Raw genomic sequence first — 27,274 nt, forward strand, 5'->3', positions numbered from 1 at the left:
TCATGTGTATCTTCAAGACATCAACGATGAAGAAAGAAATAATGAAGTGCAAGCTCAAGATGATCCATCTCAAAGAGATCATATGCTTGAAGCTTGCTATCCATACGGTGATCATGGATATATGAAGATATGTCGAAGAAGTGTCTCTCTCATATTGGAGTATGCGGGAGCAATCCATAAGACTTCATCAAGCAAGCACAATCAATAAAGGCAACCCACCTTGTTGCGGTTAAGATCATCATCATTTAGATCAATTGGAATGTGCAAGGTTAAGATTTATTCTTGATAAGGTTTCTTTCTTATCAGTCTCGTGGCGTCGCGAAGCTGAAGTAAGAGACACAAGGAAACAAAAAAACTTGTCCGAGGCAAAGAAAGCCTCATAAATTAATAAGAAAATTATTATGTCTGTTAGGGATAATCCTACTTTAACAATATCCCTCGTAAAATGCTTCTATATTAGAGGAAGAAAGCAGTTTTCGATAACACATAGAAATATGCCACATACTGATTACAGTAATCCAGTTGAGATACTGGAACCAACTTCTAAGTGTGAGTGCGAGATCGGTTTATAGGATAGGTGGCCGTACTATCAAGAAGACTCTTGAATGAGTAACTTGATCGTATCATTCGAAGAGAGCTCGAACATTTGCATCCTTGGCATCATTTAATGGTTTTATTTGGATCTTATCCATGTGGTGATTTACAGCTTGTGGTGGTTTCCACGAAAAGCTCTAGTTCGTCCAAAATGGATTCCACATGAATTACTTGTTGTGTTTTCGACATTGCAGTTTTTATTAGATCTTCGTGTTGAGAGGTTTCACCTCTAAATTCATGGAAAAATATACCCCACTAGTTATGGGGCAGCTCTTGTCATTATCTTTCCAACAAAATTGGTTCACTTTAATCGGAGTTTCGAAACTCAAGATAGTGTAGCTTGTGTTTTAATTGTCGGGGGAGCTCCAGACCGGAGACTCCGTTGTGACTTGGACCGGAGATTCGTCCCTCAAAGGCCGGAGATTCCTCGGAAAGTCTACAGACCATGGATTTTGGGCAGAGTTTCAACTCTGCCTCACATGAGACTTTCGTTTCCCACATGAGAGAGTCGGTCTGGAGACTCCGGTGCTCCAAGGCCAGAGACTCCGGGGTAAGTTACCTGCAACAACTAATTTTTTGAGGATGCTATATAAAGCTCCCTTCTTCACCAAGAGGAGGTCGCAGTTCCATTTTCTCTCTCCTCCATTTTTGACCTTGTGGAGCTTGCCCTGGCTCACCATTCCTCATATGCTTCTTCAATCTTTTTGAGGGAAAAGTGAGAGGAGATCTAGATATACATTTCCACCTATCAATATCCTCTCTAAGGAGGGGTGATGGTGCTGCCGTGGAAGTTGGCAATCTCGTTGGGGAATCCCAAGAGGAAGGTGTGATGAGCACATCAGCAAGTTTTCGATCCCTCAATAAGAAACCAAGGTTTAATCGATCATTAGGAGAAAGGCGTGACTTCTGAAGGTGTTGCTAGCTGACTATTGGCAGGGGCACTACCAGCGTTAGCAACAAAGTGGAACCTGCACACGGCACAACCAAAATACTTTGCCCTAACTTACAGTGAGGTTGTCAATCTCACCGGTTTTGCTGAACACAAACGATTAAACATATCGAGTGGAAAGAGATGTTTGCAGTAATTAAAGAGAACAATGCTTGCAGAAAGTAAACAGAATATGATTGCAGTAGGTGAATTTATTAGTGTAAAGGAAAAGGATCGGGGTCCACAGTTCACTAGAGGTGTCTCTCCATAAAGATAAATAACATGCTGGGTGAACAAATTACAGCTGGGCAATTGACAGAATAAAGACCATACATGACAAGATGATTACTATGAGATTCGTTTGAGCATTACAACATAATACATAGACCGTAATCCAACTGCGTCTATGACTAATAATCCACCTTCCGTTTATCGTCCGAACCCCTTCCAGTATTAAGTTGCGAGCAACATATTATCGCATTTAGCAATGTGTGTAAAGTAAACAATAGAATTACCCTTGGATAAAACATTGTTGTTTTCTCCCTAGTAGCAACATCACATCTACAATCTTAGAAGTTATTGTCACTCTTTCAGAAAACTAGAGGCATGAACCTACAATCGAGCATAAATACTTCCTCTTGGAGTCACAAGCATTTACTTGGCCAGAGCAACTACTAGCAACGAAGAGCATGCAAGATTATAAATAACATATGACAAGTATATATAATCAATCTCAACATAGTATTCCATATTCATCGGATCCCAGCAAACACAAAATGTAACATTACATAAGGATGATCTTGATCATGTAGGGCAGCTCACAAGATCTAAACATGAGGTACAAATTGGAGAAGACAACTGCTATGGACCCATAGTTCAGGGATGAACTACTCACGCATCACTTCGGAGGCGGGCATGGCGATGTAGAGGCCTCCGACGATAATCCCCCCCTCCGGCAGGGTGCCAGGAAGAGCTTGAGAACCCTCCCGAGCTAGGGTCTACGATGGCGGCCGCGACGGAATTTTTCGTGGATGGAGGCTCGGGTGTTTAGGTTTTTCCCGAGATCGTGAATAAATAGGAGGAAGAGCGAGGTTGGTGGCTGCCTTACGGTAAAATATTGACTTCGGCTTTTGTTTCTTCCAATTCCGAGAATATTTCATGTACAAATTTTCTGAAATACAAAACAGCAGAAAACAGGAACTGGCACTGTGACATCTTGTTAATAGGTTAGTGCCGGAAAATGTATAAAAAGTGCAACGAAGTGTAAACAAAACATGTATAAATTGGTGTAAAACAAGCATGATTCATAAAAAATTATAGATACGTTTGCGACGTATCAGCATCCCCACCTGCTCGTCCTTCAATAGGTAAGTGATAACAAAATAATTTTTGAGATGACATGAAGCCAACACAGTCTTGATCAAGTTATTCTAAAGTATTGTGAGCTGGGATCAAAGTACTCTAAACATAGGCATGATAGACATAATTCTAACAATAGAACTTAGCAACTATGTTATAACATGAGAAATAACTCAAACAAAGGATCATGAACAATTATGCATTGAAAGCAACTGTTTGTTTATGAGCATAGAGAAAACATAGCAAAGTGGTACTCAACATGTCCTTTATGAAGTTGCAAAACATAAATGCTAGGACACCTTTAAAGTTCAAATGGTGACTAGATACAAGTAATTTAAAAACAAGCAATAGCATAATTATGAATCAATCAATGCACATTATACTAAGAATGACAACTATGCTCTCTTAATTGGTGCGTAAAGCAAGAAGGTGAAGACTCAACATAAAAGTAAAAGAAAAGTCCTTCATAGAAGGAAGCGAGCAAATTAACAAGTTTTATAAACCTTCCAAAAAGTATGGTAGTCATTATCTTTGAGCTCTCATTACCTCTATCATAAGCATCTTGAATGGTTAAAGTTATTGTGGGGGAAAATATGAGTTATATGCTTGACAAATCACAAGTTGAAAATCTCGTGCCCCTTGAATACGAGTACCTAAACATCATGCTACTCAACTTAGGTCCCAAATAAGTTCTTGTCATTGTAAGTATACATGTATCATCAAGAACGCCAACGGGGTACCTCCTGCCCCATGATATAGAAGTACGTACTCCTGCCTAGGAGCAATCCCATGCCAAAATGACAAGACAAACATGCAATGAGCATCTCAGCAATCCTTTTATTTACTATGGGCATAGCTTTTTATTGAAGATGTTTCATAGAATGCTCACTATGGTTCGCTGTAAATTTCCACCATGAATGATGCATGTCATATGTTGGTGGCAAACGACATGAAAATATGATTCAACTTTTGATGATTCCTTTTATAGTTTGAGGTTGATGGAGAATTAAGTTAGTTCTAGAACAACTCATAAGATTTGCATCGAGGTTCGTGCACATTAAAATTGTACATAGGTGTAGAAGTACAATTACACGTTGTATGCATTTGCACATTTTTTTTCCAATTACACTTGAATCGCACATGAAATTGGGTGATTTACGATATTCATGTTTTTTTTGCCTTTTGCCTTTCGCCTATTTTTTATTTTTTTTATTTTGTTAAACTTATGTTGCTATGTGTATCTTAGTTATGCAGAGACCTGGTGTAAGCTTTGAATTGTATCGTCGCGATACTGACTTATGAGTAGTAAAACCCTTTTATAAATAGGTGAATTTCCGGTTGTGATATTGCCTTGGATGTTAGAACTTATAATTTTGTGCCCCACTCTGAATGGCCAAACATTTTCCATGTCCAGATCTTGATTTGTCCTGTGTTCGTGGCATGAAAGTGTGATTCAAATTTTGACTATTCCTTTTATAGTTTCATGTTAACCGAAAATTAAGTTCGTTATAGGTCAACTCCAAAACCATTAGATTTTTGTTGATATCCGTGCACATTGAAATTACACATAGGTGTAGAATTACATGTGGGTATGCAATTGCACATCATCTTTTCAATTACACATGAACTGAGCATGAAATTGGGTGACCGAGAAAGTTAGTTCTAGATTGACCGAGTACTAGTTAGCGTCATCTGATTATTAATAGAAAAAGGTGAGGTTTATTGTGTAAAACACGAGGGCCTTCTGTTGAATTGGTGAGGTAGATAGTTCACCCAAATGTCCGAGCTCTGGGACAAAGGCACCCCACGTTAAGGATGGATATAGGGAAATACCGTAGCCCTGGAAAGATCTTGGACATGGGAGCCGGCATGAGAGCAACATACGGAAAGACAGTAGATGTGTGATCGAAAGGCCCAACTATTTTAGATTAATAATGCGGGCCAGGTCTTGAACTTAAGGGCTACTGACTCTAATATCACATACAGTACTGAATTAGTGAGCCGGTAGTTCACTTAAAAGTCCAAACTGTTAAAAAAGGGATGGTAATATATTTATTTCAACAGAGACGATACATTTTGTAAAATATTAATGTTGAATTGCATTTTCGGTCTAATGGTGGACATACTTGCTTATTGCTAGAGCATGAATGAATGAGTAAAAAAGAAGTAATACCCCACGATTATTTATTAATGAATAACACTCTAGCCATTTTTACATGTTAAAAACTATCACTAATACACCTCTAACTCAGCAATGTCACTTTCATATAGTACATGTCACCTTCTTCTACTAAATCTCATGCGTGTATGAATATGACACGTCCTCATTCCTCACCAGACGATGGCAAATTATTTGATTCTTCACCTCAACTTCTTCTTTGCCCCATTGAAGCATCTTCCTTACAAAGTCTACCAAAATCTAGTAATCCGTGCAGATCTTTTGCCACCATGGTAAGTAACTTGTTTTCCTCGAAAGAGACACTTGCAAGTAACTTCACATTCTCTAGAGTGATCTGATCACCATAAAACATGAGGTGCAAGATTGGACATTTGCCCAAAGATATTTGATTTTCAGTGTTGTTTCATTTGTGAGGAAAGCGATCTGTGACCACTTTAGCGGTGCTCATGCGTAATGTTGATTCACATAGCTTCTTTTGCGGGAACCCTACTGAAGATGCTTTGAGTAAAGTTTACAAGATTTTGAGCGAGAGATAACAAGTACTGCACCCGACGCCAAAAATCTCAATCTGTACGAGCTCGGTGGCAGCTGATCCAACGAAATACGGCGCTTCCCTTCACACGGTCAGAATGGACACCACAAGGTGGAACCTTCCGCGGTAGATAATCCCAACCGTCCGTTGCAAAATCTGACGGCTGCGGAACCGCCGATGGCGGCACACGACGTGCTCCATCCGTGGTCTCTGCAGAGAGGATCCAGGCCGATTCCGTCTTCGTGGGGCGCATCCACCCTCTTCTTTGTCTAACCTCTCTCCCTCTCTCCCCCGAGTCTCTCTCTTCACCTTCCCCGAAGCCGCCATTCCCAAGATTAGCATTTCAGCGCCGGAGCTCGACCTCCCAGAACCCACCCAACGCCCGAGCTCCACTCCGCTCCGCTCCTAGTCACAGCTTCGAGATCCGGACTGGCATTTTTCCAGGTAAGCGTCGTCGCTCTGGAGTAACTTGTATGCTCTCAAATCCGGCTCCTCTTTCGTTGTTCACGGCTGTGCTCGAATTAGTCGCCAAATTTGCTGCTGCAGTGGAGCTCGTGGAGGCTCCTGCGGAATGTGGCCTCCACGGTTGCCGGATCTGGAAGCCAGTTTCCTCTGCTCATGGAACGCAATTTTTTATTTTTGTTTCCTTTCCTCGAAATTTCGCAGATTTAGCTGCATCCATTCGCGCAATTTTTTTTCCCGTTCTGGGTTGTTGGTTGCGTCTTATGTTCCGGGAGAATTGAGCTGAAATGAGGAGTAAAAATGGCTTCTTGCTGGAAATCTGGCCCTCTTCCCCCAAAATGTTCGCTTCCAGCGTTCTTGATTTGAGCTGCCTATGTTCCCCGGTTGTGATAGGAACGCTTCTGATTGCATCTGTACCTTTCTTCTTGGACTCTTGCTTATCAGCTGCCTTTGGATTTTTCCTTTCCTTTACGAATTTATTTATCAGCAGTTTCGGAGATGTAACTATTGCCATGTCTCGATCACTAACTCTGGATCTCATCATCTTTGCAGGGTGGTCACTGCCCAAAATATAATAATCATTTTTTTGGTTGAGTCTCCGAGCTGCGGAGGCTTTCCATCCTAGACGACCACTTGGTAAAAGGCACAAGTGTAGTTGTATCACCTGCCTGCCTGCCTTCCATGGCTTTGCCTGATGTGAGCTAGATAAGCCGGCATACTGTCTGTCTGTCTGTCTGTTGAATCTGTCTACTTGGAGGGTGATGGGGTCGTCTGGTTGCAGCTCTGAGATAGTCGAGTCCAACGAAGAATTGGACAAAGCGCCTGTTTCTGGCTCCAGCTTGCTGCATGTTAAAGTCAAATCTGAGGACAAAGATGGAAGGTGCCGTGGTTACGCTGTCGAAGATGAGCTCGACCAGCTTCTTAAGGCAATTGATAGCAGGACATACCGTCGAGCCCTTAGTCCTGGTCAGGCCGGTGCGGATTCTTTTCTCAAGAATGCTCAAAGGAAAACATCTAGGTCAGCTTCATCTCAAACTGCTGGCATCGGGATATGCTCTAAGCCTGTTAATATGAAGCAGGCGCTGAGAAGGCTTTGCATTTCCCAGGCATCAGAAATGGCTGCGATGAAGAGGCTGTCCATGTCGCCTGGGTCATCCAGTTCATCAGAAGCTGGAACTATCCAAAGGCTTTATGCCTCGTTGATGGTCCAGAGCAGTGATGGAAGCCTTGTGCATGATGATGACAAGATGAACTTGATTGAAATATCAATCACTCCACAAAATATCAGTAAGAATTCATCCAGAGGAACAAGTGACTACAGTGAAGACTGTGATTTCGAGACAGCTGATGGAAGTGCAGTCACCTCCATGCATTCTGCGTCTTCTACCTCAGCTGATATACGCAAGGTCAGAATTCAAGATGTTATCAGTGGTGACACTAGAGAAAGCGAGAGCTCTGTTGTGCAAAATGGAAAATTGGGTGGAAAAGTTTCTGCAGATACTGATGATACTTCTCCCAGACTCCCTATATTGAGCAAACCCATCACAACATCCCGGCTTGTGAAGCCAGCTTTTCGATGCAAAGCCAGCAGTAAGAGTAAAATGAAAGAAGAACAATCTTCACTTGGTAATTCCTCCAATAGTACTAAATTCTGCTCTTCAAAGGAGTCCATTTCCCTTGCATCAACCAGCTGCTCGTCGGCATCCAGTGTTACAAATCCTACCAGCTGTGTGGAACAGGAGACAAATCCAGGCCCAGAAGAATCTGATGAGAGATCATCTGAATGGTTGAGAACAGAGGAAAAAGGCGAGTGCTCCCAACATTCGAAGAGCAGTGTTAGTGAGTATGGATGTAGCACTAGTATCAGTGATGAGAGTCAATTTGGCTTGTGCAACTATAACAACAGGCCCCATATGGCGAAGGATCTCCGTTGGATAACCATTCGCCAGTTGGCATTGCAACAGGGATCCTTAGGACTTGATAATTTCAAGCTTCTGAAGAGGCTTGGATGTGGGGACATTGGGACTGTGTATCTTGCGGAGTTGGTTGATTCGGATTGCTTGTTTGCCTTGAAGGTTATGGATATTGAGTACCTGATTAGTAGAAAGAAGATGCTGCGAGCACAGGCTGAGAGAGAGATACTTGAAATGCTTGATCATCCTTTCCTTCCCACTCTTTATGCCCATTTTACCACAGACAATCTCTCATGCTTGGTCATGGAGTACTGTCCAGGTGGTGATTTGCATGTTCTTCGTCAAAGACAGCCCGGTAGAAACTTTCCAGAGCCATCTGCGAGGTACATGTCATTGAGTACTTAGAGCTTACTAACATATCGATATTTACTACTCTGGAAATGTACATGATTAGTGTATTTCCTTTCATTACTTCGATCAATGAGTTTGCAAATCGGAACTTGACTAGTGCTTACAAGTTCAAATGTTCTGCCAATGCACCACCTTATGTTGTCTAAGTTTACAAAAGCAGTTCTTGATGTTCCAAAAATTTACTTTGCTACTATGCATGCTAAAAGTTTGAAAACAAAGATCTCTTTGTAGTTACAGCGTAAACGCATGTTGATGTTCATCTGAATAAAAGCTGTTTTAGTCTCAATATACCTGATAACCTGAATAGTCTTAAATGTACCATTACTCCACCATAACATCCTTTACTAGTTTGTTGTTTTTGTCAATCTTATGTGACCAGCTTTGCTTTTTTCGGTGCCAAGGATCATATCATGTGTTAGATTCCCATGAAATGTTACCTACTCACGTGCTACATCTCTTATTCTTAGCGTCTATTATCACTTCATCTATGATTGTACATACTTGTGTGCCACTCTCCAGATAAGTAATTAGTAATGCATCTGTTGTGTACTAATAAAATCATTGGCTTTCAGGTTTTATGTTGCCGAAGTTCTCCTTGCGCTGGAATATCTTCACATGCTGGGAGTCATATACCGTGATCTTAAGCCAGAGAATATCCTAGTCCGTGATGATGGTCACATCATGCTATCAGACTTCGATCTCTCTCTGAGGTGCTCTGTTAGCGCCGTGCTCCTCCGATCATCGTCTGTAGCAGCAAATCACCAACCAAAGAAACATGCAGGACCTTGTGCTGAGAGCAACTGCATGAATTCGTCATGCCTCCAGCCCACCTCTTGTGCCCAAACATCTTGCTTCAGGCCACGTCCCTCGATACCTAAGCCACGGAAGCCTAAATCTTCCTTGAAGAGACTGCCTCAACTTGTTGTAGAGCCTACAGAAGCACGCTCCAATTCCTTTGTTGGCACACATGAGTATCTCGCACCAGAAATCATCAAAGGGGATGGCCACGGGAGTGCTGTTGACTGGTGGACTTTCGGTGTCTTCCTATATGAACTTCTATACGGTAAGACACCCTTCAGAGGTCCTGGAAATGACGAAACATTGGCAAATGTTGTTTCCCAGAATCTCCGGTTCCCCGATAACCCAGTTGTCAGCAGCAATGCCAGAGATCTCATCAGAGGGTTGCTAGTCAAGGAGCCAGAGAACAGACTGGGAACGTTGAGAGGAGCAGCCGAAATCAAGCAACACCCTTTCTTTGAAGGCTTGAATTGGGCCTTGATACGATCTGCTGCCCCGCCAGAGACACGACCTTGCGACGTTGTGACTCTTGCGACAGTACGGAAGAAGAAAGAAGGCAAATGCCTAGACTTCAGTAATGCCGAGGAGGTGGAATTTGAAGTTTTCTAGTGAGGTCTTGGTACAGTTTAGTAGAATTTCCGCCGTTAGTCTACAAATTTTCTATTGAGTAGCCAAAGGCTGGGGGTGTACATGTACATTCTTGTATGTTCATTGTTCAGTTACTACTATGTTCCTGTTAATAGATCACACAATCAAAAGGAACGATCAGAGCCCATCACATCATTGTTGCTGCATAAGGTAAGGGTTGATCTGCTTCTGTTGTGCAGTCAAACACTGACGGAGCATGTTAGTCTGCTGCTTTGCTGTTTTGTGCTAACGGCAAAAGAGAAATCGAAAGTGGAAGAAAGTATGAAAGCACCGCAGTTTCATCTTCAAGATAAAAAAGCTTAGGAAACCAGAATGAGAAATGTAGTAAACCAATTTAACAGAAACAGCCTACTTTGTGAAAGTTCTTGCAAAGATCTCAGGTTCTTTCGTGCAGAAACTGATTTTCGAGTGAAGAGAAAAACCTTAACGACGACCACAAAGCAATAAAATTATCTGCATTCCCTGCAGTGTGTATGTTTGTCTGTTCCTCCCTAGGATCCCATCTTCCAAGGCATCATCTCCGCATGGACCCCATCATCAGATGCTTGTGCGCCAACCACATGTGGTGTTGGATCCAGAAACTTTCAGATGTAAACAAGGGGGGCTGGACACATGAACTTCAGTTAGTTAATTCCTGAAGTTCGCATTTCCAGCAGAGCTGGGAATACGATGTGATTCTGAACTTTCAACTCGTTCCACATCCTTGGTGAGGTTTACATTGCAACTAACCGCCATGAACGGTCGGAAGAGCCCCAATGGCATGACAAGGACGCTGTCTTGTGGCTTTGGAAGCTATAATTTTCTGTAGGCATGACCGACACTGCCATGATTAGCGTAACAACTAACCATACAGTAATCGAAACGGCAACTGCATTCTTTGACAAGATATGTCAGATCTAGGGGGCACATAGGGTTGGGGGCAAGGTTCCCTACTTAGTATATCTGATTAGGTGTTTCGTCTCAATCGATCCGATGCATGTTTAACCAAGTAAATCATCCTCCTCTATTATTTGCAAATGATAGTAGCTTCAGCTTCTTTTATTGTATATATGTCTCATAGTGAGAGAAAAGCGAAATTTACTACCACTGTACACCCTTACTATACCCTTTCATCTGTAGGAGTAGTACATAAGTGATCAACTCAGCTCGAAGGCAGATCTGAAAGTTGAAAGGCCTCACTTACCCTTTTTTGCTTTAGGCACGGAAACGTGTACAAAGAAAGTGGACGCCATGAAAGCCTTGAGAAGGTTCAGTTATGTTCCTATCAAACTGTCCAGGCAGATCACTTTGTAGCGTCCAATGGAATCACTAGGCAGTTAGGGAAATATCATATATCCACTCCGCTTTGAGGATTCTTTAAGAGTGTGTTGAAGTACAAGTCTTGTAGGGGATTCAGCACCCATGTTCTTGCAATGATTAGTCCCATCCACCCCTACAAGAACTGTTGGTACGCTCCACACCAGAATGTATTCAAGCAAAAGGGGGAGCTTTCATCTAGAAGATGGGGTTCAGAAGAGTGGGCCATCTGTTTTAAGACTGTCACCGTGTGAAGTTCGTACTTCACTCATTGTTCGCAGCGTGTTGTAGTTGCTTTGTACTTGCAATCATGTCTTCAATACAAGTTATGGTGCACCTTGATAAACTCTTGAAAAAAAAAGTGGACCATTGGATCTTCGCGGAGGTGGATTCATGGATGGTGGATTGTAGTGGAGGTTGCAAGTTTGCCTTGTACGTGATGGTTGGGCCGGTAGCAATAACCAAGCCACCGGCAACAATGGTTGAACGGGGTTCACCCAATTATTTAGTCTTCTCGGTATTCTTCACCGAAATAGTTTTCTCATTGATTCAACTGTTTTATAGTACATATATGGTCTCAGCTGATTGATTCAGTAGAAGGTATATGTAATCTTGATCTTTTCGTTGTTTCGGTTGGCATATCAATCTTGTAAACCCTAGATTAGGTAATATAAATCGTAGCGTGAGTATATTCATGTTGTTCTTGTGATTGGTCTGAATTTTCCACGCTTAGGCTTATCAATTGGTATCCGATTGTGGTTCTCGGAGGCGGTATGGATCTTGAGCGCTGAGTAGTTGGGTTCTCTCGTAAAATCCTTCTCATATGTTCATGGTTTCGGCAGCGGTGTAGTGTTATAGGATGCGGCTTAGCGGCGGTGGCAACGTTAGAGTGCAAACATGTCAATTGGGCTGGTTGCTGCAAAAATTTATGTGATAGAAAAATTCCTCACTTGACCCCTTTTAGTGCATCACACGGAGGCGGGAGGTGCTGGCGGCGGTGTTGTTGATTGTAGGATCTGGTAGAATTTGGTAAAAAAAAATGCCACTTGTTTTGCCAGATCATCTTGTAGTGAGGTTTGTCCGTTCCTTGCGAGCTTGAAAAATCCCTCACTTGCATCGTGGAACCGAAATAGTCTTAGAATTCATCCGCCCTTGCGATAGCTTCCCTTGCATCATGAAACCACCAAAAGAGTCTTAGAATTCATCTGCCCTTGCGATAGCTTCCCTGCAACTAGATGTCTGCACTCTACAAAGGTACAAAGAGGAAGACAAGGAGTACTTTGAGTTTACACAATTTTTCCAAGAAAATTTTGAAAATATACAAGAAAATTTTAAAAATACACAAGGGTAACTGCCCTAAGTGTGTTTGTGGTAATTATTGACAATTCTTAAGGGGTAATGTCTTCACTCAGTTTTATATGAAGGAATATTCCATAGGTATTGCTTGAAGACCATGTGGCCACTTCATAGTGGACTTGCCCAACTTAAGTCCCAACAGTGGTGTGGGCTTTACAAATCTTGCTAACCCTCTTCTTGGTGTTCAAGGTTCCAGCTGCCAGGCCATGTTCATCAACAAGCAGCGACTGCATGGGGGGCCGTCGGCTTCATATCCGCATCCTGTGTGTAAGTGGGTGCTAGCTAGGTCTCAGGAACTAAGGACATATTGTCATGGGTATCAATCAGGTCTGGTCGAAGTCATCGAGGGTGTACACCTAGGTAGGGGTCAGTTACAAAGCCGGCATAAATCAGTCGAGGTAGAACGTTAATACAATACACAGTTGCAATATTATATGTAAATGTAGCACACAAGCATGTACATTACCAAAATTACGACTAGATCTACCATGAATACTTACTAATATGACACACGTAAGGTTGATTTCGTCCAGATCTACATATTAAGTACTGAAACAATAGATGGAATAGCTATCTTCAAGCACAACAATAGCTACACGAAAAGAAATCGTGCAAATAGAGCAAAATGTACATGTACTAAGCAAGATTGAGTAAAGATTACTATCTACAACCTACAATCTGGCTCAGATACCAAATCAACTACTCCGATCTACAACATGCTCACAGATTATACATAGCTAGGGTTAGGAGACTCACCGTCATCGGAGAGGAACCGCTTGCCAAGCTTGGAGAAGACGTGGAAGCCCGCGTCTCCGCCTCTTACCTGGCCATCGGTGAACCTCTGCCGGCACGGAGAGCTCAAATTGGGGGGGGGGGGGGGGGGGGGGGGGTGTGGAGACGATATTTTGGGCGGTGATCCGTGTGGTGATATAAGGGGTTCAAATCAGCGGGACGTGACGAAATTTCTCCCGCCATTTTTCGTGGTTGCGCGCGTGCTCGCGCCATCTCCAAGCTTGCATGGGTGGAGCGAACCTTTTCCCCTTTTCGGCCGTGTCGAGTTTGGCTCGCAGGAAACCGTGAAATCAAGCGTTCATCCGTGTGCAAGAAAAATTGTGTTTGAGAAACGTGCCGGCCAAAGTTTTGAGACGAACCAGCTTATCAATCAGCCATTTTTTAAAACTCGTTGGAAGCGAGAAAATGCATTGTGAGCAACCAATTAGGCTCTCAGTTTCTTCTCTGGTCATCCTTGTTCCATACCGGGCGATCTCATGGTCACAAAGTCCGACGGCGCCCCCTTGTAGGATCGCGCCCAGGGCCAGCGCCAAGGAGCTGAGCTGCTGATTCTGCTGCGATCAGAACCAGACAATCACCGATTCAACATCTATCAGGTGCATCATACCTCCGAGTTGTAGCCATAATACTCCATGCTGAAGCGGACCGGCCAAGCCTTATTTGATATACTCTCTATCTTAATTTACTAGACATGCACATGTACCTAGATCATCAATTTGATCCATATAATATAAATTAGGTAACACAAAATATATCATTAGAAAGTATAAAAACTAAAGTTTCTACTAAAGTTTCTAATGGTATATTTTTGGCAATATATATCTTATGTTAAATTGATTAAATCGACGATCTAGTAATACGTGTAGGACTAGTAAACTGAAACAGAGGGAGTAGTGTACTTTTAATCTCCATTGAATAGTTAATTACATTGAAGAGCATACTTTATATAAAAGTGCATCCATTAAATTTGTTATTTTCATATTTTTTGTGCTTATGTACCATATATTGTGTACTTGCAAACCATGTCTTCTACAAAATCGGGTTAGAAAGACTTTGCATTGACTAGACAGCTCTTGAGAGTGACAAGATGGAGAAGATTGATTATGAATATATCACTAAAAAGAACACTAAAAGAAATATTTAATTCTTGGTTATTCAAAAGATCATTTTATGGGCCTCTTATTTAATTTCGCACCGGGGCCTCCAATTCCTGAAGACAGCGCTGTTCATGGATCCTTGGTCTACTGGCGCCAAGAGGCAAGCCTATGTATGCAATAGGAAAGGATTCCACAACCACAATGCAGCCAAAGCCATCAGTAGGATGAGTGACCACATCATCAGATACATTGATGGGCAGCATGCAGGACTTGTTGTAGTTCGCGGCCCAACCAGTAGATTTGCTGAAATTCTAGAGTAATTTTTTTAGAGCATCCAACTGACTAACCCCAACAGGTAAGATTTATAATACTCCATCGGCATATTATAATATAGATTTTTTAGATTAATAACAGGGGCTTACTCCTAACTCCATTGCATGAAGCCCATGCATACAATAAAATTAGGAAATCAGGGTCCCGTATTTGAATGGGCACCTGGGTGTCTCCTCTGGCAGAATATTTGATTGCGGACTGAAGAAGATCAGCAGACAAAACAAACATAAGTGCGGATAAGGGGTTTGCTTGCCCGACCCCTCTCTTGCACATAAACTGCTTGCTAAGAACACCTTTGAGGAGGACAAAGGAGGAACCAGTTGATTGGAATGAACTGGTTCAGCGGTTGGATTCCTTGATCTTCTGCGGTTGGATTCCTTGACTAGTTGCTTGGAATGAACTGGTTCAGCGGTTGGATTCAATCCGGTTGGTTCAAGGGATTGATGTGTTTCGTTGAAGCCTCACTAAGAATGGTGTATTCTCCGTAAGCTCCATATACAAAGTATTATGCATTCCGATTCAACCAGTCGTAAATAATAGAAAAACATTTGGAAGATGAAGAACCGCTGAAAACAAAGGTCTTTGCATGGTATCTTCGTCGAGGGGTGATTCTTACTAAAGATAACCTTGCAAAACATAACTGGCAAGGTTGTACGAAATGTGTGTTCTGTCACAAAGAGACAATAAAACATTTTTCCTTCAATTGCCGGGTTGCTAGGTCTATATGGTCAATCATTCAGATAGGTTCTACCTTGTACCCACCTCGTAGTATTGCAAATATTTTTGGTAATTGGCTAAATGAGGTGGATTGTACAAAACGATTATCAGAGTGGGAACGCTTGCAGTTGCATGGTCGTTTTGGCTATGTAGAAATGACAAGGTTTTTGATGACAAAAATTCTTCTATTATGCAGGTCATTTACCGGTGTACAGCTCCGTTCATGGGCGCCACTTCATCGTTTGGAGGATAGCGACCTCTTTATGGAGGTGTCTTCGCGGTTGGAGAATACGGCCAAGAAGTTTATTTCCCAACATGGGTAGCTGCATAGCCGCAGGATCGAAGCCAATGGAGCTTTAGACTAGTTGGTTTTTTTTCCTTTCGCTTTCACTTTATTCTTTGCTACATACTAGACTATCAAACGGCCATGTGCATCCTGGTTATGCAGAGACTGGATGTAATGCTTAAAACTTTTTGAGTAATAAAGCGTCCTTTATCGAAAAATTCCCTAGTTCATAGCCTCACAAAAACTTTCTCCAAAGTTCTTGCAAGAAGACTAGCACCGGTTCTTCCAAATATTATTGGGGAAAATCAAGGAGCTTTTCTGAAGGGCTGTTCTTTGCACGATAATTTTAAGCTGGTTAGGGAGCCGACCAAGTTTTTGAGGAATAATAAGTACAAAAGTATATTGCTCAAGATTGATATTGCGAAAGCCTTTGACACAGTGGCTTGGACGTTCCTGCTAGAAGTGCTTCAAAGGAATGGTTTTGGGTTTAGATGTAGGAATTGGATATCCATTCTTCTAGCATCAACCTCTACAAGCATTCTTTTAAATATGACCCCAGGGCCGAAAATTTGGCATGCAAGAGGTTTAAGGCAAGGTGATTCCCTCTCACTGATGCTCTTCATTATCATAATGGATGCTCTCAGCCTTTTGTTTGCAAACGCTGAAGCTTTAGGCATCATATCTCCTTTTCCAGCCGGTCGTGAAATACCCCAACGCCTCTCGGTTTATGCCGACGATATGATAATTTTTCTTCAAGGCTCGGCCTCTGAAGCAGAAGCAAAAATGTTCAAGAGCTCCATCTGTCAGATTCTTGGCGGTCATGAGTGTTAGAATACATGTACATGACCCGTTTGACTCTAGGTACGGTGTAGTACACCGACCTAGGTCAACCTTGTATGACGCCACGGTTGGGGCTCTTCCAACCTATATAAACATGGAACCCGGACCCTAACGGGCACACCGGTTAAACCCTAAACTTAATATGGTATCAGAGCCCTCCTCTCCCATGGCCTAGCCGCCGCTCCAAAAATCCTCCACGATCCTTGATCGGAAGCCAAGATCTCCTCTACGATCTCTTGATCGGAAGCCACCACAACCTACTCTACGATCTCTGATCGGAAACTCAAAGCCATACCCACGATCCCTGATCGGAAAATCCTCAACCCACGATCCCTGATCGGAAAACCCTCAAAAACCCCTCTACGATCATCAGATCGGAAGACACACTCTTGTCTCAATGGCGTCGTCGTCGTCGTCATACACTGGCCCGGCCCTCGCTACCGCCTTGGGTCCTCCTCCCTCCCAGAAGCTCACACGGGCGAACTTTCTGTTCTGGAAGACCCTGGTGCACCCTGCCCTTCGCGGTGCGCAAGTGCTCAATCTTCTGGACGGCACCGATGCTGCACCGCCAACACATCTGGAGGTTGAGGACAATGATGGCAAGAAGAAGATAACCCCAAATCCCGACTATGCGTCGTGGGTTTCACGGGACTCTACGGTGCTCGGGTGGATTCTCAACTCCCTCTCGCCGGAAATCCTTGCCCAAACTATCGGCGTCGATTCGACCGCCGCCGTCTGGGCCACAATCACCAAGGTCTGCGGCTCCAGCTCCCGCTCCAAGATCAACCAGCTGCGGGGCGCCCTTGGCAGCACCAAGAAACTGGAGTTGACCGCCTCTGCGTTCTTCGCCAAGATGAAGGGGTTCGCGTCCGAGCTCGCCGCAGCCGGGAAGCCAGTCCCAGAAGATGAGATGATCGGCTACATCGTCAACGGCCTTGACGGCTCCTACAACGATGTCGCAGCCTCCGTCAATGGTAACAATGACATCACTCTCGATGAAGTTTATGATCAAATTGTTGCACATGATATGCGACAGGATATGCTCTCTGAAGCTGGACAAAACGCGGGGTTTACCTCCTCCGCCAATGCCGCCTTGCGCCGTGGCCAGGATACTGGGCGCGGACGCACACGCTCGCCAGATCGTGGTGACCGCGGTGACCGCGGTGATCACGGTGACCGTGGGCGCAAACAACGTGATGATCGCCGTCGTGATGATGGCCCGGTCCGTCGTGATGGTGGACAGCGATGGGAAGAGCGTCGCCCTGTGCGGCGTGACGATGGCCCTGTGCGGCGTGACGATGGCCCTGTGCGGCGTGACAATGGCGGCCCTGAGCGTCGCCGTGACAATGGTGGCCAACGCCGCCGCGGGCATGGCCGTGCTCCCACCCCGTTTGTGGACGTCACGTGCCAAATCTGCACGATCCACGGACATCCTGCCTCCGATTGCTGGTGGCGCTACAAGGATGATGACACTGATGATGAGGATGACACTGGACGTGGGAAGAAGAGTGCACATGTTGCATCCTATGGGGTGGACAGCAATTGGTACACTGACACGGGAGCCACTAACCACATTACAAGCCAACTGAACAAGCTCACCACCTTTGACAAGTACAAGGGCCAGGGCCGTGTCCACACCGCAAATGGAAATGGTATGGCGATATCACATGTTGGTCATTCTATGTTGCATACTTCCCATAGTACATTGCACTTAAATGATGTTCTTCTTGTTCCAAATGCATCCAAAAACCTCCTGTCAGTCCATAAACTTTGCCTTGATAATAATGTCTATATTGAATTTCACCCTTGGTTCTTTTTGATTAAGGATCAGGCAACGCAAAGGACTTTGTTTAAGGGACCATGCTATGGGGGTCTCTATCCACTAGTGCCCCTCGCTACTGGGTCATCCAAGCAAGCCTTCATCACAATAAAGCCGTCTTCATCTACATGGCATCGCCGCTTAGGACATCCCTCCTCCTTTGTGGTGCAGCAGATTGTTAGGAAACATCAACTCTCATATAGTCCAGAAATAAATCCTTATGTTTGTGACTCTTGTCAACTTGCCAAGAGCCACCAGTTGCCATATCCTGTGTCCACCAGTGTGTCTACAGTTCCTTTTGAACTTGTATTCTCTGATGTATGGGGCCAGCACCTGTTTCTGTTAGCAAACATTCATATTATGTAAGCTTTATCGATGATTTTAGCAAGTTTTCATGGATTTATTTGTTAAAGAAACGCTCTGACGTCTATCAAGTTTTTCTCAACTTTCAAGCCTATGTTGAGCGCAAATTTGAGAAGAAAATAGTCACTATGCAAACCGACTGGGGAGGTGAATATGAGAAACTAAATGGCTTCTTCCAGAAAATAGGCATCACTCATCACGTGTCTTGTCCTCATGCCCATCAGCAAAACGGTTCCGCTGAACGCAAACATCGACACATAGTTGAAGTAGGTCTCTCTCTACTTGCTCATGCCTCCATGCCCTTAAAATTCTGGGATGAAGCCTTCCTCACTGCCACATTTCTTATAAATCTCCTTCCTAGCAAAATCATCCACAATGAGACTCCTGTAGAGCGTCTTATCAAAGTTAAGCCAAATTATGAATCTCTTCGAATTTTTGGGTGTGCATGTTGGCCCAATCTTCGTCCCTATAACAAACGCAAGCTTGCTTATCGGTCTACAAAATGTGTCTTTCTAGGCTATAGTCCTCTCCATAAAGGCGTCAAGTGCTTGGATGTGACCACATGACGTGTTTATATCTCTAGAGATGTTGTGTTCGATAAGAATGTCTTTCCCTTTGCGTCTCTTCATCCAAATGCTAGTAGACGTCTTGCTCAAGATATTCTTCTTTTACCCACATCAAATAATGCATGTACTCATGGGGATACTCAATTATTCCTGTTGTCACTAACCCTGCTCAGGATAATGCACCACATACTACTGTGGAAGATCATGCTCTTGAAGACGATCACAATGACGAAAACCTCACTGAAAATGGTGAAGAAATGAGTGAAAACAGTGCTAATTCTGATGCTATAGAAGAAGACGAAGTGGGCAGCGGATCCGAGGCTGATTTGCCTGCTGTTCCATCTCCTGACGGTGCAGATCCCAGGGAGGATTCCCCTGCACTGCGTCAGCCTGACAATGATGCTGCTGCGGAGCAGCAGCTGCCGCCACGCGCTTCGGCTCCACTACGCGTCTACACGCGTCGCCGGTCTCCGTCGTGGGGCCCGCCAGCAATTAATGCCCCGTCTGCGTCCTCTCTGTCGCACCGGCAGGCGTCTCGATCCCCGTCGCCACCTGGTCGGCCTGGGTCCCTGCCAGAAGATCCCCTGCTGCATGCTGGTGGCAGCACTGATCCCGAGGAGGATCCTCGTCAGCCCTCTGGATCTTCTGTGCCTCCTGCCGTGGTAACAGTTCCTGTATCAGGAGTTCGCACTAGGCTGCAAAAAGGTATTAAACACCCGAAAATTTACACGGATGGTACTGTTCGTTATGGTATGCTTGCATCTTCAGATGAACCTCGTTCTCTTGCTGATGCTTTGGCAAATCCATATTGGAAACAAGCAATGGAGGAGGAATATGAGGCATTGCTTCATAATCAGACATGGCACTTGGTACCTTCTAGCTCCAATAAAAATGTGATTGATTGCAAATGGGACTATCGTATTAAGAAACGTGCAGATGGGACTATTGACAGATATAAAGCTCGTCTTGTTGCAAAGGGATTCAAGCAAAGATATGGTATTGACTATGAAGATACTTTTAGTCCTGTTGTTAAAGCAGCTACTATTAGAACAGTCTTAGCTATTTCAGTCTCTCGAGGTTGGAATCTGCGGCAGCTAGATGTCAAGAACGCGTTTCTGCATGGTGTTCTGGAAGAGGAGGTTTATATGAGACAACCCCCAGGTTTTGAACATCCTGAATCTCCCAGTGTGCAAGCTAGATAAAGCTCTCTATGGTCTTAAACAAGCCCCTCGAGCATGGTACTCTCGTCTTAGCTCCAAACTACATGATCTTGGCTTTATACCCTCAAAGGCAGACACGTCTCTGTTTCTATATCAAAAGTCAGGTATCACAATATTCATGTTAATCTATGTTGATGATATTATTGTGGCAAGCTCCTCAAATGATGCTATAACTGCCTTAGTCAGTGATCTCAATGATAATTTTGCTATCAAGGATCTTGGTGACTTGAATTTATTTCTGGGTATGGAAGTCAAGAGAACTCGTCGTGGACTATTGCTTACACAAGAGAAATATGCAAATGATCTACTTGAAAGGCTCGGTATGCGCATATGCAAGCCGGCTCCCACACCACTTTCCGCTACAGATTCTCTCTCTCTCTCTCTCTCTTGTTGATGGAGAACCGCTTGGTCCTGAAGACAGCACAAAATATCGCAGTATTGTTGGAGGACTGCAATATCTTACACTTACAAGACCTGATATTTCCTTCTCAGTAAACAAAGTATGTCAATTCCTTCATGCTCCAACCACTGTTCATTGGAAAGCTGTTAAGATAATTCTCAGATATGTCAAAGATACGGTCAACATGGGTATTACCTTCCAGCCTTCTTCATCTACACTCTTGAGTGCTTTCTCTGATGCAGATTGGGCTGGTTGCCTTGATGACAGAAGATCTACAGGAGGTTTTGCAATCTTTATAGGACCAAATCTGATCTCTTGGAGTGCCACAGTGTCACGTTCCAGTACTGAAGCTGAGTATAAGGCATTGGCCAATGCAACTGCCGAAATGATTTGGGTAGAGGCACTCCTTCGAGAACTTGGAGTTCGTTTGAGAGAAAGGCCCTGCTTATGGTGTGACAATCTTGGTGCTACATACTTATCAGCTAATCCAGTATTTCATGCACGCACTAAGCATATTGAAATAGATTTCCACTTTGTTCGAGAACGAGTGGCTGCAAGGAGATTAAGTATCAGGTTTGTGTCTAGCAAAGACCAGGTTGCAGATGGTTTCACCAAGGCTCTTCCAGTCAAGAATCTTCATGAATTTAGGCGTAATCTAAATCTTCTTAGAAGCTTAGATTAAGGGAGGCTGTTAGAATACATGTACATGACCCGTTTGACTCTAGGTACGGTGTAGTACACCGACCTAGGTCAACCTTGTATAACGCCACGGTTGGGGCTCTTCCAACCTATATAAACATGGAACCCGGACCCTAACGGGCACACCGGTTAAACCCTAAACTTAATAATGAGCTCGCAGAGGAAACAGGTACAATCCTTAACTGCAAAATTGCAGAGCTGTCGATACCTTACCTTGGTCTTCCACTTCATCACAGAAAGGTGAGGAAAGAGGACTTGGCGACTTGCAAGTTATAATTGACAAGATCAGGCGCAGATTGGCTTCGTGGAGAACTTTCATGCTCACCCAAGGTGGGAGATTGATTCTTGTCCAATCAGTTCTAAGCGCAATGGCTATTTTCACCTTATGTCACTAGATCCTCCACCATGGGTTTTTTAAGCAATTGACAAGACCAGAAGAGGTTTTCTGTGGAAGGGAACGGATGCTGTGAGCGGAGGGCAGTGCCTCGTCAATTAGCCTACAGTTTGCCGTCTGAAAACTATGGAAAGTTTAGAAGTACTTAACTTTGAAATAATGAGCGTTGCCTTGCGAGTTAGGTGGGTTTGGAGTCTCAGAACATAGGCAGGAAAGCTGGCGGGAACTTGCTTCACCCATGGACGAGCAGATTAGAGAAATGTTCAACGCGGCGGCAAGGATTGAAGTTGGTAATGGAGAGAAGTGCTTCTTCTGGTTGGACAAATGGCTAAATGAGATTGTTAGACTGAAGACCTGATAAGGATCATGACCTGGTCCTCCTCTATCCGTGCGTGCATGCAGGCCATGCACCACGTCGATCACGCGTCCACCCGCCTAGCTAGGATCTGCAACAGCTCCCTGTTGCCGTGTGTGTGCGTGTGTACTTCTCTCCCCTTCCTCTTGTACTTCTTCTATAAATAGCACTGTACAAGATCGGTTTAATATCAAGCAATATACAGCAGTGCATATTTGCACTTTCTACCTGAGTATCCACTCTTACATGGTATCAGATTAGCACGATCCTATGGCCGACGACGCAGGCAATGCCGCCGCCGCCACGGCCGGACTCGCGGCGCCCGCCCTCGACCCCAACACTGGCGCCCCCGTCGCCATCAACCCCGCCGCGGCCCCTGGCGCCCTTGGCGCTCCCCTGGCCGTGCCGCCCGCCATGGCCCTTCCTCAGGTTCCCCATGTCCCTGCTCCAATCTCGTTCTACATGCGCGGTGTCCAAATCCGCAACATTCTTCCCTTTACCCTTGATCTCTCCACTGGTTCCTACAACCAGTGGCGCACTCACATGGAGCTCGCCGTCGAGGAGTATGGCGTGCTCGACCATCTGACGGCGCCCGCGCCCGCCGCTCCTGACGCCGAATGGCGCACCGTCGACCTAATCCTGAAACGGTGGATCTACGGATCCATCTCTCGGGAGCTCACCGGCATGATCCTCGACACTACCAAGACGGCGCGGCAGCTCTACGTCGCCCTCGCCGAGATCTTCCTCAACAATCGTCGTCACCGCGCCGTCCACCTCACCTCCGATCTTCACGACCAGCGCCAAGGCAGTCTTGGCATCGCGCAGTACTGCGCACGGATCAAGACGATCGCCGACGCCCTCCGCGACTGCGATCAGGCGCCGACCGACGACACTCTCGTCACCGTGCTCACGCGCGGGCTTCACGAACGGCACCACGTCACCGGCAAGATCCTCCTCTCCAACTCCGGCCGCCTCTCTTTTGATGACGCCCGCAACATGCTCCTCCTTGATGAGATGCAGGGCCGCGCCACCGATCGCGTCGCCTCGCAGTCTGCCCTGATCGCCCTTGGGCGTGGTGGCGGCGGGCCTCCCGGTGGCCACGGTGGAGGCGGCGTTCCTCCGCCCGCACCTGGCTTCCCTCGGCCTCCCGGCACTCATGGCGGCATCGGCACCTACGGCGCCAACTACGGCGCCCCATCCTCGCCGTCTCCGAACCAGGGGAAGACTAAGCGTAAGCGCGTCACCAACAACGGCGGCTACACCAACTACGGCGCTGGATCTCCGCAGCCTCACGAGCAGCGGCCCTGGACCGGTTACGTCCAGGCCTGGCCGTACGCCGGCCCTCGTCTTCCAGGCCTGCTGGGCCCTCGTCCTCCTCAGGCTCTGACGGCCATGCAGCCGCCCCCGCACTACGCCGTGCCCTACCCAGGCCCGGCCTACGCTGCCCCACCATCCGTGCTCCAGCACCCGCTGTACCACGTTCCGCCTCCACCGCCGCAGCAGCTGCTCTTCCCTGCACCAGGCCAGGCCTTCGGCACCAACCCTCCACCGGACTACATCCCGCCGCCGCAGCAGTACACCGTCGCCAACAACACCGGCGCCTCCACCAGCAACTCCTTCGAGCAGTCCGCGCTCATCGGCGCCCTCAACGACCTCTCCATGCAGGGTCAGTCCGGTCCCTGGATCGCCGACTCCGGCGCTTCGGCGCACATGTCTGCCAACCAAGGTACACTCACTTCCTCCCGACCTGTCTCTCATATGGCACCGGTTATAGTTGGCAATGGAAGCACTCTCCCAATCTCTCATCTAGGGCATACTGCTATCTCTTCATCTGATCGTCCTCTCTACCTCCAAAACGTTTTAGTCACTCCTAATATTGTCACCAATCTGCTATCTGTTAGACAATTTACCACTGACAATCTTTTATCAATGGAGTTTGATCCTTTTGGTGTTTCCGTGAAGGACCTGCGCACGGGAGCTCTTCTTCTTCGCTGCAACAGTGACGGAGACCTGTACCCTCTCTTCTCGCCGGTGACTGCCTCGTCATCTTCACCACCAGTTGCCTACGTCGCGGCCTCCGCTGACTTATGGCACCGCCGGCTCGGTCATCCCGGCGTTTCATCATCTTTAAATAAAAATTTTCGTTGTAATAAGATGATCCATAGTTGCCGTGCTTGTCAGATGGGCAAGCATGTTAGATTACCCTTTAGTTCCTCTACTAGTTTCACTTCCGCTGCATTCACCCTGATACATTGTGATCTCTGGACTGCACCATTTCCTAGTGTATCCGGTTTTAAATATTATTTGATCATTGTTGATGATTTCTCCCATTATATGTGGACTTATCCCATTCGCCTCAAATCTGATGTTCATTCTACTCTTTCTCACTTTCACGCATTCGTCCGTACCCACTTTCATACTACCATAGGTACTATCCAATGCGACAACGGTAGAGAATTTGATAACAACGCAAACCGTTCCTTTTTCGCCCCCTTTGGCACCATCTTGCGCTTCTCATGCCCCTACACTTCTGCGCAAAACGGAAAGGCGGAACGCGCGATCCGAACCACAAATGACGTTCTTCGCACCATTCTCCTTCAAGCCTCCATGCCACCAGACTACTGGGCTGATGCCCTTCACACAAGCTCGCACCCCGCTCCATTCCTTGCGTTTTTATTGGCTATGCTCCTGAGCACAAGGGATATCGCTGCCTAGATCGCACCACAGGCCGCGTCTACACAAGTCGCCATGTTACCTTCGACGAATCTGTCTTTCCCTTCGCCGTCGACCTCACACCTGACCACGTCGACTACGAGTTTGATCATGGCCCTGACCCAGACCCTCCACTGCCCAGCCTACTTCCCCCACTTTTTCCTTCAGATCCGCGCCCTGCCCCGACTCCTGCCGCGCCACAGAATTCGCCCACGGCAGCCTGCCATGACCTCCTGCCAGCCCCAGACTCTGCCACGGCCACTCCCTCTGCCGCGCCAAGCCCCATGACACCCGCGCCTAGCTCCTCCTCCTCCAGCGCCAACTCATCTCCCCCGCCGGCGCCATCCAAATCTATTCCCACCCGCGTCTCTCGACAAGCTCCGCCCCCATCCCATCCGATGGCTACACGATCTCACCACGGCATTTTTCGCCCTCGTCGTCTGTTCAATCTAGCAGCCACTTCTTCTCCCTCTCCCATTCCCTCCAACTACCGTACCGCTCTCAATGATCCTCATTGGGCAGCCGCCATGCGATCAGAATTCTCCGCTCTCATCGACAACTCCACTTGGCAGCTAGTTCCTCGTCCCTCCGGCGCCAATGTCGTCTCGGGCAAATGGGTTTTTCGCCACAAGTATCACTCCGATGGCACCCTCGCTCGCTATAAAGCTAGATGGGTCGTCCGTGGGTTCTCTCAAGAACACGGCATCGATTACGACGAAACTTTCTCCCCCGTCGTTAAGCCTAGCACCATCCGCATTATCCTCTCTCTCGCCGTCTCCTCTCACTGGCCCATCCATCAATTAGATGTTAAGAACGCCTTTCTCCACGGGAACTTGTCCGAGGTTGTCTATTGTCAGCAACCCAAGGGTTTTGAGGATCCCTCCGCTCCATCTCATGTCTGTCTCCTTCGCAAGTCTCTATATGGGCTTAAACAAGCTCCTCGTGCGTGGTTCACTCGCTTTGCCACCTTTATCACCTCTGTTGGCTTCGTCGCGTCTAAATCCGACACTTCACTCTTTATATTCCACTCCTCCTCCGCCGTTGCATACCTTCTTCTCTACGTCGATGACATTGTCCTCACCGCCTCCTCCGACGATTTCCTGTCGAAAATTATATCTACACTTAGCGCGGAGTTTTCCATGACTGACTTAGGACCCCTTAGTCATTTCTTAGGAATTTCTGTTTCTCGCACATCCAATGGCCTTCATCTTTCTCAGCGACAGTATGCCCTTGACCTCATTGATAGGGCCGGTATGCATGATTGTAACCCTGTCAAAACTCCCATCGATTCTGGATCCAAGCTTTCCCTTCACGATGGCGATCTTCTTGACAACCCTACTCACTATCGCAGCCTCACCGGCGCTCTTCAGTACCTAACCCTCACTCGGCCTGAGATATCTTACGCTGTTCAGCAGGCATGCTTATTCATGCACGCTCCTCGGTCCTCTCATCTCAATCTCGTCAAACGCATCATCCGATATATCAAGGGCACACTAGATTTCGGCACCTCCATTACTCCTTCTTCCACTTCCTCCTTAGTTGCCTATTCCGACGCCGATTGGGCCGGCTGCCCTGACACTCGGCGATCTACCTCTGGTTTCTGCGTTTTTCTCGGTGACAACCTCATATCTTGGTCTTCCAAACGCCAACTAACCGTGTCCAGGTCGAGCGCTGAAGCGGAGTACCGCGCTGTTGCACATGTTGTCGCTGAAAGCTGTTGGGTCCGTAATCTCCTACAGGAACTGCATTGTCCCATCCACAGGTCTACAGTCGTTTATTGCGACAATGTATCTGCTGTTTACTTGTCCGTCAACCCTGTTCAGCATCGGCGTACTAAACACATTGAGATCGACATCCACTTCGTGCGCGACAAGGTCCAGGTTGGTGAAGTACGTGTTCTGCATATCCCGACGGCATCCCAATATGCCGATGTGTTCACCAAAGGTCTTCCTACTGCTGCATTTGTTGAGTTTCGCTCCAGTCTCACCGTCCAGGAACCTCCCGTTGATACTGCGGGGGGGTGAAGACCTGATAAGGATCATGACCTGGTCCTCCTCTATCCGTGCGTGCATGCAGGCCATGCACCACGTCGATCACGCGTCCACCCGCCTAGCTAGGATCTGCAACAGCTCCCTGTTGCCGTGTGTGTGCGTGTGTACTTCTCTCCCCTTCCTCTTGTACTTCTTCTATAAATAGCACTGTACA

General features: G+C 46.0%; 2 protein-coding genes across 2 annotated transcripts; both read left to right on the forward strand.

Moving 5' to 3' along the window:
* The first annotated feature begins 5,878 nt into the window (after window positions 1-5,878).
* Window positions 5,879-9,938, forward strand: LOC127300702 (serine/threonine-protein kinase D6PKL1). Its single transcript, XM_051330856.2, has 3 exons — window positions 5,879-6,036; window positions 6,607-8,350; window positions 8,951-9,938. Exons 2-3 carry the CDS (start codon window positions 6,816-6,818, stop codon window positions 9,783-9,785), a joined length of 2,370 nt encoding a protein of 789 aa, XP_051186816.1. The 5' UTR covers window positions 5,879-6,036; window positions 6,607-6,815; the 3' UTR covers window positions 9,786-9,938.
* Window positions 9,939-22,627: 12,689 nt separating this feature from the next.
* LOC139831534 (uncharacterized) lies at window positions 22,628-27,093 on the forward strand. Its single transcript, XM_071820830.1, has 4 exons — window positions 22,628-24,083; window positions 24,222-24,461; window positions 25,073-26,291; window positions 26,832-27,093. The coding sequence occupies exons 1-4, from the start codon at window positions 22,628-22,630 to the stop codon at window positions 27,091-27,093; spliced, it is 3,177 nt and encodes a 1,058-aa protein (XP_071676931.1).
* The last annotated feature ends 181 nt before the right edge of the window (window positions 27,094-27,274 follow it).

Source organism: Lolium perenne, chromosome 5 (assembly GCF_019359855.2).
Source record: "Lolium perenne isolate Kyuss_39 chromosome 5, Kyuss_2.0, whole genome shotgun sequence".
Lineage (NCBI taxonomy): Eukaryota > Viridiplantae > Streptophyta > Magnoliopsida > Poales > Poaceae > Lolium > Lolium perenne.

What these genes read in the sequence shown, in the direction of transcription:
- LOC139831534 (XM_071820830.1), top strand. Translation starts at nt 22,628, where the DNA reads ATGGCCGACGACGCAGGCAATGCCGCCGCCGCCACGGCCGGACTCGCG. An exon ending in CTTATGGCACCGCCGGCTCG is followed by an intron (nt 24,462 to 25,072) that starts GTCATCCCGGCG and finishes ATCGCTGCCTAG; the next exon opens with ATCGCACCACAGGCCGCGTC. An exon ending in CTTCATCTTTCTCAGCGACA is followed by an intron (nt 26,292 to 26,831) that starts GTATGCCCTTGA and finishes TCCCATCCACAG; the next exon opens with GTCTACAGTCGTTTATTGCG.
- LOC127300702 (XM_051330856.2), top strand. Translation starts at nt 6,816, where the DNA reads ATGGGGTCGTCTGGTTGCAGCTCTGAGATAGTCGAGTCCAACGAAGAA. An exon ending in TTTCCAGAGCCATCTGCGAG is followed by an intron (nt 8,351 to 8,950) that starts GTACATGTCATT and finishes ATTGGCTTTCAG; the next exon opens with GTTTTATGTTGCCGAAGTTC.